This window comes from Numenius arquata, unplaced genomic scaffold (genome assembly GCF_964106895.1).
Source record: "Numenius arquata unplaced genomic scaffold, bNumArq3.hap1.1 HAP1_SCAFFOLD_1757, whole genome shotgun sequence".
Taxonomy (NCBI): Eukaryota; Metazoa; Chordata; class Aves; order Charadriiformes; family Scolopacidae; genus Numenius; species Numenius arquata.
In genome coordinates this window covers 1-10979 of record NW_027414582.1, presented here as the reverse complement: position 1 = coordinate 10979, position 10979 = coordinate 1, and the positions used below count along the sequence as shown (strand labels likewise).

General features: G+C 64.0%; 1 protein-coding gene across 1 annotated transcript; it reads right to left on the bottom strand.

The window, feature by feature from the left end:
- Positions 1-643: 643 nt before the first annotated feature.
- Positions 644-8745, bottom strand: SYDE1 (synapse defective Rho GTPase homolog 1; the record flags this gene model as incomplete). Its single annotated transcript, XM_074167212.1, has 7 exons — positions 644-792; positions 953-1256; positions 2344-2501; positions 4262-4388; positions 5337-5551; positions 5664-6419; positions 8395-8745. Coding segments are annotated over 7 exons (2060 nt in total), but the record flags the coding sequence as incomplete, so codon positions are not given.
- Positions 8746-10979: the final 2234 nt, after the last annotated feature.

Sequence of the window (10979 nt, the reverse complement as noted above, 5' to 3'; positions counted from 1 at the left end):
GTCACAGACCCCTTTTAGGGCTGGGGGGGGCCCCAAGAGCCATCACATGGGGGTCACAGACCCCTTTTAGGGCTGGGGGCCCCCCAAGAACCACCACATGGGGGTCACAGACCCCTTTTAGGGCTGGGGGGGGCCCCAAGAGGAGTCACATGGGGGTCACAGACCCCTTTTAGGGCTGGGGGGGGCCCCGAGAGCCACCACATGGGGGTCACGGATCCCTTTTAGGGCTGGGGGGGGCCCCCAAGAGGAGCCACATGGGGGTCACAGACCCCTTTTAGGGCTGGGGGGGGCCCCAAACACAACCACATGGGGGTCACAGACCCCTTTTAGGGCTGGGGGGGCCCCAAGAGGAGCCACATGGGGGTCACAGACCCCTTTTAGGGCTGGGGGGGGGCCCCAAACACAACCACATGGGGGTCACGGATCCCTTTTAGGGCTGGGGGGGGGCCCCGAATGCCACCACATGGGGGTCACAGACCCCTTTTAGGGCTGGGGGGGGGCCCCAAGAACCACCACATGGGGGTCACGGATCCCTTTTAGGGCTGGGGGGGCCCCCAAGAGGAGTCACATGGGGGTCACAGACCCCTTTTAAGGCTGGGGGGGGGGGTCTCCAAATGCCACCACATGGGGTCACGGATCCCTTTTAGGGCTGGGGGGGGCCCCCAAGAGCCACCACATGGGGGTCACAGACCCCTTTTAGGGCTGGGGGGGGCCCCAAGAGGAGCCACATGGGGGGGTCACGGATGCCTGGAACACCTCCTGGGGACGGTGGCACTTGCCGGGGGGGGGGGGGGGGTAGGGTCGCCAACCCCTAGAGCAGCTTCCACCAGATGGGGCAATGAGCCCCCCCCCCCAAATTTGGGGGGAGAAGGGTGGGGGGGGGAGGCTGTCGTGAGTGTGTGTGTGTGTGTCCCCCCCACCCCTCCCCAAAACCCCCCCCCCCCCCACTCACCCGGCCAGGCCTGGAGCAGGTAATGGAGCACCTCGATGTGCCTCTTGAAGTCCACGGCGCTGGCGATGTCATGGCAGCGGGAGTAGCCACGAGTGGTCCCGGCGGTGGCCCCGGTGGTGGTGGTGGTGGTGGCGGCGGCCCCACCAGTAAGACCAGTAAAACCAGTAAGAGCGGGGCGGGGCTCCTGGCTCTGAGTGAGGAGGACGGGGCCGAAGCAGACGGCGATGTTCTGGGCATTCATTCGGTTGAAGGAGTGGAAAGAGGCCACCAGGCTCAGGTGGTCCAGTAGCCGCCTCAGGGTGGCCTGTGAAGTAGTGGGGGGGGGGGACACAAAGTGGCCTCAATGGGGATGCCACCCCCCTTGTCACAAACACCCCCTCCCCCCCTAAAAAAAAGGGGGGGGGGGGGGGGGGGGTGGTGTTGTCCCCAAGGCGGGTTGGGAGTCAGGGCTGAAGGTGGGAATAAAGGGGGGATATCGGAGGGATGGGACACCCCCACCTCCCCCCCCCACCCCCCCCCACCCCCAAAAAAACATGGGGGGGGGGGGGTCATGGAGAGGGAGCACCCCCCCCCTTTTTGGGTGCTGTCCCCCCCCCTCCTTTTTGGTGCTCAGCGCCCCATTTTCAGCACTGGGTACCCCATTTTCGGCGCTGGGTAACCCCATTTTCATGCCGAGCCCCCCTGCCCCCCCCCCTTTTTGGTGCTGGGCCCCCCCTTTTTACTGCTGGGTACCCCCTCTTTCATGCTGCCCCCCCCCCCCGTTTTTGCTGCTGCCCCCCCCCTTTTTCATGCTGGGCACCCCCCTTTTTGGTGCTGGCCCCCCCCTTTTTCGTGCTGGGCACCCCCCTTTTTGATGCTGGGCCCCCCCTTTTTGGTGCTAGCCCCCCCCTTTTTCGTGCTGGGCTCCCCCCTTTTTCATGCTGGGCCCCCCCTTTTTGGTGCTGGGTACCCCTTTTTTGTGCTGGGCCCCCCCTTTTTGCTGCCAAGTACCCCTTTTTGATGCTGCCCCCCCCCTTTTTGCTGCTGAGTACCCCTTTTTCATGCTGAGTACCCCCTTTTCATTCTGCCCCCCCCCTTTTTGCTGCCAAGTACCCCTTTTTGATGCTGCCCCCCCCCCTTTTTGCTGCTGAGTACCCCTTTTTCATGCCGAGTACCCCCTTTTCATTCTGCCCCCCCCCCCTTTTTGATGCCGAGTACCTCTTTTTTGTGCTGACCCCCCCCACTTTTTTACTGCTGGGCACCCCCTTTTTGCTGCTGGGTTCCCCTTTTTCGGCACTGGGCACCCCTTTTTCATGTGGCCCCCCCCTCCCCCCCCCCCCCCTTTTTTGATGCTGGGTACCCCATTTTCGGCCCCCCCCCCCCCCCCCCATTTCGGCTCTGAGCCCCCCCACCTTCTCGACGTCGGGCAGGCAGTCGAGCAGGCTGACGGCGTCCCTCTCTGCCGGGGGGGTTCGGGGGGGTCTCTTGGCCATGGCCTCCAGCACCACGTGGTAGAGGGTGGGGGTGATGAGGGGGGTGGGCAGCTCCCGCAGGTAATCCTTGAGGATCCCTGCAGCCGGGGGGGGACACACACACATATCAGCTTGGTAGGGACCCCCCCCCACACCCTGGGGTGTGTGTGTGTGTCCCCCAGGATCGTGGGGACCCCCCCCCTGGGGTGTGGGGGACCCCCTCCAGGGTGTGGGCACTCACCCATGATGCCCCCCCCCCCCATTATTTTGGTGCTGGATATCCCTTTTTGATGCTGGACCCCCCCTCTTCCCCCCCCCCCCCCCCCCCCCTTTTTGGCACTGGGCACCCCATTTTCAGTGCTGGGTACCCCCTTTTTAGCACTGGGTACCCCCATTTCAGTGCTGCGGCCCCCCCCCCCCCTTTTTTTGGTGCTGGGTACCCCATTTTCAGCACCGGACACCCCATTTTTGGAGCTGGGTACCCCCTTTGTGATGCTGCCCCATTCCTCCCCCCCCCCCCCCCCTTTTTGGGCACTGGGTACCCCCTTTTCAGCACTGGGCACCCCATTTCAGTGCTGGGCACCCCCTTTTTGGTGCTGGGTACCCCATTTTGGCACTGGGTACCCCCTTTTTGGTGCTGGGTCCCCCCACTTCAGCACTAGGCACCCCTTTTTAATGCTGAGTACCCCCATTTCGGCACTAGGCACCCCCTTTTTGGTGCTGGGTACCCCATTTTGGCACTGGGTACCCCCTTTTTGGTGCTGGGAACCCCCTTTTCAGCACTGGGTACCCCTTTTTAATGCTGAGTACCCCCATTTCAGCACTACACACCCCCTTTTTGGTGCTGAGTACCCCATTTTGGCACTGGGCACCCCCTTTTTGGTGCTGGGTACCCCATTTTGGCACTGGGTACCCCCTTTTTGGTGCTGGGTACCCCCATTTCAGCACTAGGCACCCCCTTTTCAGTGCTGAGTACCCCCATTTCGGCACTGGGCACCCCCTTTTTGGTGCTGGGTACCCCATTTTTGGCACTGGGTACCCCTTTTTCGTGCTGGGTACCCCATTTTGGCACTAGGCACCCCCTTTTTGGTGCTGGGTACCCCTTTTCAGCACTGGGTACCCCTTTTTAATGCTGAGTACCCCAATTTCAGCATGCGGCACCCCCTTTTCGGTGCTGACTACCCCCATTTCGGCACTGGGCACCCCCTTTTTGGTGCTGGGTCCCCCCTTTTTGGCACTCGGTACCCCTTTTTAATGCTGAGTACCCCATTTCGGCACTAGGTACCCCCTTTTTGGTGCTGGGTCCCCCCTTTTCAGCACTGGGTACCCCTTTTTAATGCTGAGTACCCCCTTTCCAGCACTGGGCACCCCTTTTTAATGCTGAGTACCCCCTTTCCAGCACTGGGCACCCCCTTTTTGGTGCTGAGTACCCCATTTCGGCACTGGGCACCCCCTTTTTGTTGCTGGGTCCCCCCTTTTTGGCACTGGGTACCCCTTTTTAATGCTGAGTACCCCCATTTCGGCACTAGGCACCCTCTTTTCGGTGCTGACTACCCCCTTTTTGGCACTGGGCACCCCCTTTTTGGTGCTGGGTCCCCCCTTTTTGGCACTGGGTACCCCTTTTTAATGCTGAGTACCCCATTTCGGCACTAGGTACCCCCTTTTTGGTGCTGGGTACCCCATTTTGGCACTGGGCACCCCCTTTTTATTGCTGGGTCCCCCCTTTTCAGCACTGGGTATCCCCTTTTAGGTGCTGGGTACTCTCCTTTTGGTGCTGGGCACCACATTTCGGTGCTGGCCGCCCCATTTTTGGTGCTGGGCACCCCATTTTTGGGTGGGTGGGGGGACAAGGACTCACCGGTGATGACGTTGATGTCGGGGTACAGCTGCTCCGAGAGCGTCACGGCCGCGCTGTCCCTCTCGAAGGCGTCCCGAAGGTCCTTCTTGACGGCGGCCGAGCCACACAGCCGGTACAAGCCCACCACCTGGCAACCAGGGCCACCATCACTGGGGTGCACCCACCGGTACCCCCACTTTTGGTGCTGGCCCCCCCCCCCCCCCATTTTGGTATTGGGAACCCCCTTTCTGGTGCTGGGTACCCCCTTTTCAGAGATGGCTACCCCGCAGAGCCAGTACAAGCCCATCACCTGGCAATCAGCGCCACCATCACCATCTTCTGGGGGGGGGGGTTCATCCACCGACACCCCCCCGCGTTGGTGCTGGGTACCCCCTTTTTGGTGCTGAGTACCCCATTTTTGGTGCTGGGCTCCCCTTTCTGGGGGCTGGGTACCTCCCTTTTGATGCTGGACCCCCCCCTTTTTGGAGCTGCCCCCCCCCCCCCCCCTTTTTCATGCTGGGTATCCCTTTTTGACGCTGGCCCCCCCCTTTTTGGAGCTGCCCCCCCCCCCCTTTTTCATGCTGGATATCCCTTTTTGATGCTGGGTACCCCCTTTCTGGTGCTGGACACCCCCTTTTTGGAGCTGCCCCCCCCTCCCTTTTCATGCTGGGTATCCCTTTTTGATGCTGGACACCCCCTTTTTGGAGCTGCCCCCCCCTCCCTTTTCATGCTGGGTATCCCTTTTTGATGCTGGACACCCCCTTTTTGATGCTGGGTACCCCCTTTCTGGTGCTGGGCCCCCCCTTTTTGGTGCTGGACACCCCTTTTTTGGTGCTGGACACCCCCTTTTTGGCACTGGGCCCCCCCTTTTTGCTGCTGGCTACCCCTTTTTTGGTGCTGGCTACCCCCTTTTTGGCACTGACCCCCCCCTTTTTGCTGCTGGCTACCCACTTTTTGCTGCTGGACACCCCCCTTTTTGGCACTGCGTACCCCCCAGAGCCAGTCCAACCCCACCCCCTGCCAAAGGGGGGGCTACGTCCCCACCGTCACCCCTTTAACCGTCACCGTGTGTCCCCCCCCCCCCCGCCGGTGTCACCTTCAGCCCTCGTTTCTCGATCTCAGCCAGGCATTTCTCGATGAGGAGGGGGACCTTGGTGGGCGCCTTCTCCCTCTCCACCAGTTTGCCCAGTTCCACCCCAAAAACGCGGGGTTCCCGTTGACTGGGGTCCTCCCAACGTTCCACCAACGTCAGCTTGGAGTAGAGGACGCCGCGCGGCGTCAACCTCACCGCCAACCGCTGGGCCCGACAACCTGCCAAGCCAAAGGAGGGGAAAACCACCAAATGACCCAAATCCCACCCTCCTCCCCCCAAAAGCACACCCCGCACCCCCCACCCCCCACCCCCAGACCCCTTTTTTGGTACCTCGGAAAATATGGGGCAGAACCACGGTGCCGTGGCAGCAGAGACGGTTACGGCAAGAGGTGGGATCCCAGGAAAAAACCAGCACTTTGAGGTGCCGGGCGCTTTCCAGCTCTAGGTTAAAGGTGTGATTTAGACCCAAAAAAGCCTTTTTTAAGGGCAATAAAGCCGTCCGGGCCCGGTTGGCCGCGTCCACCTGTAAAAGGCAAAAAACCTCCCGGCTTTCGGCCCGGGGGGGCTTCAGATCCCCCAGGCCGTGAAGGTGGACGGTGAGCAAACCCGAAATGTGTTGCCCTCCCCCCGGCATGGGCGGCGTGGGCGGCTCCTCGTAGTTATAGGGACGAAAAAGCTCCACATCCAACCCGTTTTCCTCATCCTCCCCTCGGTCACGAGCCCCGTTTTTAGCCAGGAGCTCCGGGGAGTCGCCGTCGCTCAAGTAGCCACCTTTAGAAGCCCCTTTGGCTCGCGGTAGCCCCGGGCGGGAAGCCACGCTGGTGTCCAGGTGGTACCGGCTGATGACGTTGCTGGATTCCTGGGGGGTTTCGGAGGGTGAGGTGCCACCCTCGTGTCCCCGAGGGCGAGGAGAGCGAAGGCTGAGCTTCCTCCGCAGCTCGGGCAGCTTCTTCATCTTCATGGAGAGGCGGCGGACGGTCCCCGGGGACTTGACTTTGTTGAGGGAACGGCCCTTCTTGGGGCTGGCGGGGGGAGAGGGGGGGCTCGGAGCCAGCCCCGAGGTCACGCAGGGGATGGGCATCTTCCCTATGGGGGGGGGGGGGAAAGGGGTGAGTGGGTGCTGGGCGGGGGGGAACTGGGAAGGGTGGGTGGGATGGGGATGTGGACTGGAAGGGGATGTGGGGTGGATGGAGGGTGCTGTGGAGTGGGGGGGGACGGGACAGTGGAGGGGGGGTCTGGGGGAGGGATGGGGACTTTGGGGTCTGGGGGACACTCCCCTGGGGTGGGGACAGGGACTGGGGGGTCTGGGGGACACTGGGGACAGGGATGATGGAGTCCAGGGGACACTGGGGACAGGGACTGGGGGGTCTGGGGGACACTGGGGGACACTGGGGACAGGGATCATGGAGTCTGGGGGACACTGGGGACAGGGACTGGGAGGTCTGGGGGACACTGGGGACAAGGACTGGGGGGGCCTGGGGGACACTGGGGACAGGGACTGGGGGGTCTGGGGGACACTGGGGACAGGGATCATGGGGTCCGGGGGACACTGGGGACAGGGCCTGGGGGGGCCTGGGGGACACTGGGGACAGGGACTGGGGGGTCTGGGGGACACTGGGGACAGGGACCATCAGATCTGGGGATCCAACAGGGTCCAGGAAACCTCACGAGGGACAGAGAAAGGACAAAACCCCCCGGGTGCTGGGAACACAGACAGGACCCTGGGGTCCAGGGGACACCCCTGGGAGGGGGGTGACAGGGTGACAAGGGCTGCGGGGGACCGGGGGGCCACCACTGTCCCCCCTCTCCCTGACCCACAGCCTCACCACAAGCCTGGGTCCTGCCGGTTCCTGCCTCCTCTCCTCGTCCAGCCGTGGGCAACGCCACCGGGGCCGTGCCACCACGGGATGCGGAACCTTCTGTTGTCCCCAAACCGCTCCAGGGTGGCTCTTCCTTCCCCATCTTTGGGGGTGACTCCCCAGCGCCGTCACCGTTGCCTCCGCCCCCCATTTTCCCGGAGCTGCCTGGAACTTGGGGGTCCTCATCTTCGGGGATGGGGTTGTACCAGATTTCACCTTCGCTGCCGGCGGCGCCGGGGGCCGTTTGGGTTCCGCCACCTGGTTCCTCCCATCCTGGTCCCTTCACAGAATCACAGGATGGTTTGGGGTTGGAAGGGACCTTCTGGAGATCATCTCCTCCAACCCCCGGCCAGAGCAGGGGCACCCAGAGCAGGTCCCACAGGGTCCCATCCAGGGGGGGTTGGGATGTCTCCAGAGACGGAGATCCCACCCCCTCTCTGGGCAGCCCCTTCCAGGGCTCTGCCACCCTCAAAGTGAAGAAGTTCCTCCTCGTGTTGAGATGGAACTTCCCATGTCCCAGTTTGTGCCCGTTCCCTCTTGTCCTGTCACTGGGCACCACTGGAAGAAGACTGGCCCCATCCTCCTGACACCCACCATCGATGAGATCCCCCCTCAGTCTTCTCTTCTCCAGACTAAACAGACCCAAGTCCCTCAGCCCTTCCTCATCACAGAGATGTTCTCGTCCCTCACCATCTTCGTAGCCCTCTGCTGGACCCTCTGCAGCAGTTCCCTGTCCTTCTGGAACTGGGGAGCCCAGAACTGGTCCCAGTGCTCCAGATGGGGCCTCCCCAGGGCAGAGCAGAGGGGCAGGATGACCTCCCTCCACCCGGGGCCAACGCTCTTCTTAATGCCCCCCAGGAGACCTTCTTGGCCACCAGGGCACGTCGGTGGCTCATGGTCACCCCGTTGTCCACCAGGACTCCCAGGTCTCTGTCCTCAGAGCTGCTCCCCAGCAGGTCACCCCCAACCTCGACTGGTTTGTGGGGTGAGTCCTCCCCAGGGCCAGCACCCTACACTTGCCCTTGGTGGAACTTCATCAGGTTCCTCTCCACCCAACTCTTTAGGTCTCGCTGGATGGTGGTACCTCCTTCCGGTGTGTCACCCGCTCCTCCCAGTTGGGTGTCACCAGCAAAGGTGCTGAGGGGACCTTCCATCCCTTCACCCAGGTCATTGATGAAAATATTGAAGGGGACTGGCCCCACCGCTCACCCCCGAGAGCACCCAGTGCCGGCTGCTCCGCTCCAAACTCTGCAAATAGGCACCGGGACCGGGGTTCCTACTGGTACCGGGGCTCCTACCGGCACCCCCCAGTTCCCCGGAACCGTTCACGGCTTCGGCTTCCTCCGCCGGTTCCAAATCGTCCTCCCCCTGGGGGGGGTCAATGCCGGTGGCGGGGGCCGGTTCGCTGGGATCCGGGAAGGATTTGGGAGGTCTCTCCTCGCGGCCGCCGCAGGAGAAACGGCCCCGGTGTTGTTTGCGGGGTGTCACCGGTACCGGTTCCGCCGGCGTCGCTTCGGGGTCCACCGGAGAATCGGGGCTCGGCGGAGGATGCTCTGAGGGAAAAGAGACAGCTTGAGCCAACGGGGACCCCCACCGGGACATGGGGACCCCCCCCCTCTTCTGTGTCCCACCCCCCCAGCATCTCATTGGGCCACCCCGTCCTGGATGGGCCCCCCCGCCCCGTTCCCGGTGCCGGTGGTGCCAAGCGGGATTTCCGGTTGTTTACCTGCTGGCCAGACCCATGGGATTGGGGGGGGGGGGGGCCCAGTAAGGAGGTGGCGGGGGCACAGCCGGACCCTCCCCTCTGGACCCCAACTGGGAGGGGGCTGCACCCCAAGGGGACAGGGGTGGCTCTGCCATGTCCCCTGGCTCCCTCCTGCAAGGGAGGGTTCTGCCTCCCCCCCTCCCCTCAGCTCACACACAGGGGGGGTCCCCACAATAGGGCACCCCAATCCCCCTGCAGGGCGCCCCCCCCCGCCACGGCACCCCATGGGCCCCCAGGACCTCTCCCAACAGGAGCTGGGTGCCCCCCTCCATGTGCCATCATCCCCAGGAGCTGCTCCAGGGGTCTGGGACCCCCATGTGGCTGATCCTGGGGGGGGGGGGGGGCAGCCCTGGAAGGGGTCAGTGACCCCCATATGGCATCTCCTGCCCCCCCCCCCCAGCCCTAGAAGGGGTCTGAGACCCCCCTGTGGCTTGACACCCCACCAAAGATGTGGGGTGGGGGCAGAAGGGACCCGAGATGGGGGGGGGGACGGGACACCCTGATTCCTGTAGGGCACAGAGGTGTGATGGGGGGGTCCCTTTTTGGGGGGCAGAAGGGACCCCAGGGTGCTGGGGAGACCCCTTCCTCAGGGAAGGTCCCTTCCTTAAGGCGGGGGACACCCTTGCTTGGGTTGGGGGTTCCCTTCTTGGGGGGTGTCCCTTCCTCGGGGGGATGCAGAAGGGACCCTGGGGTGCTGGGGAGTCCCTTCCTTGGGGCAGGTCCCCTCCTTTGATGGGGGTGTCCCTTCCTCGGGGGGGTGTCCCTTCCTCAGGGGGTGCAGAAGGGACCCTGGGGTGTCCCTTCCTCAGGGGGGGGTCCCTTCCTTGGGTTGGGGGTTCCCTTCTCAGGAGTGTCCCTTCCTTGAGGGGTGCAGAGGGGACCCTGGGGTGTCCCTTCCTCGGGGGGGGGGGGTGTCCATTCCTCGGGGGGGAGGTGTCCCTTCCTCAGGGGGTGCAGAAGGGACCCTGGGGTGCTGGGGAGTCCCTTCCTCGGGGCAGGTCCCCTCCTTTGATGGGGGTGTCCCTTCCTCGGGGGGGTGTCCCTTCCTCAGGGGGTGCAGAAGGGACCCCTAGGTGCCGGGGGGGGATCTTTCCTCGGGGGGGGGGCTCCTTTGATGGGGTTGTCCCTTCCTCAGGGGGTGCAGAGGGGACCCTGGGGTGCTGGGGGGTCCCTTTCCTGGGTTAGGGGATCTCTTCTAGGGGGTGTCTCTTCCTGGGGGGTGCAGACCCTAGGGTGCTGGGGGGGGGTGGAGGTGTCCCTTCCTCAGGGGGTGCAGAAGGGACCCTGGGGTGCTGGGGAGACCCTTCCTCGGGGCAGGTTCCCTCCTTTGATAGGGGTGTCCCTTCCTCGGGGGGGGTGTCCCTTCCTCAGGGGGTGCAGAAGGGAACCCTAGGTGCCGGGGGGGGATCTTTCCTGGGGGGGGGGCTCCTTTGATGGGGCTGTCCCTTCCTCAGGGGGTGCAGAGGGGACCCTGAGGTGCTGGGGGGTCCCTTTCCTGGGTTAGGGGATCTCTTCTAGGGGGTGTTTCTTCCTGGGGGGTGCAGACCCTAGGGTGCTGGGGGGGGTGGAGGTGTCCCTTCCTCAGGGGGTGCAGAAGGGACCCTGGGGTGCTGGGGAGTCCCTTCCTTGGGGCAGGTCCCCTCCTTTGATGGGGGTGTCCCTTCCTCGGGGGGGTGTCCCTTCCTCAGAGGGTGCAGAAGGGACCCTGAGGTGCTGGGGAGTCCCTTCCTCGGGGCAGGTCCCCTCCTTTGATGGGGGTGTCCCTTCCTCGGGGGGGTGTCCCTTCCTCAGAGGGTGCAGAAGGGACCCTGGGGTGTCCCTTCCTCAGGGGGGGGTGCCCCTTCCTCAGAGGGTGCAGAAGGGACCCTGGGGTGTCCCTTCCTCAGGGGGGGGTGCCTTCCTTGGGTTGGGGGTTCCCTTCTCAGGGGTCTCCCTTCCTTGAGGGGTGCAGAGAGGACCCTGGGGTGTCCCTTCCTCGGGGGGGGGGTGTGTCCGTTCCTCGGGGGGGGGTGTCCCTTCCTC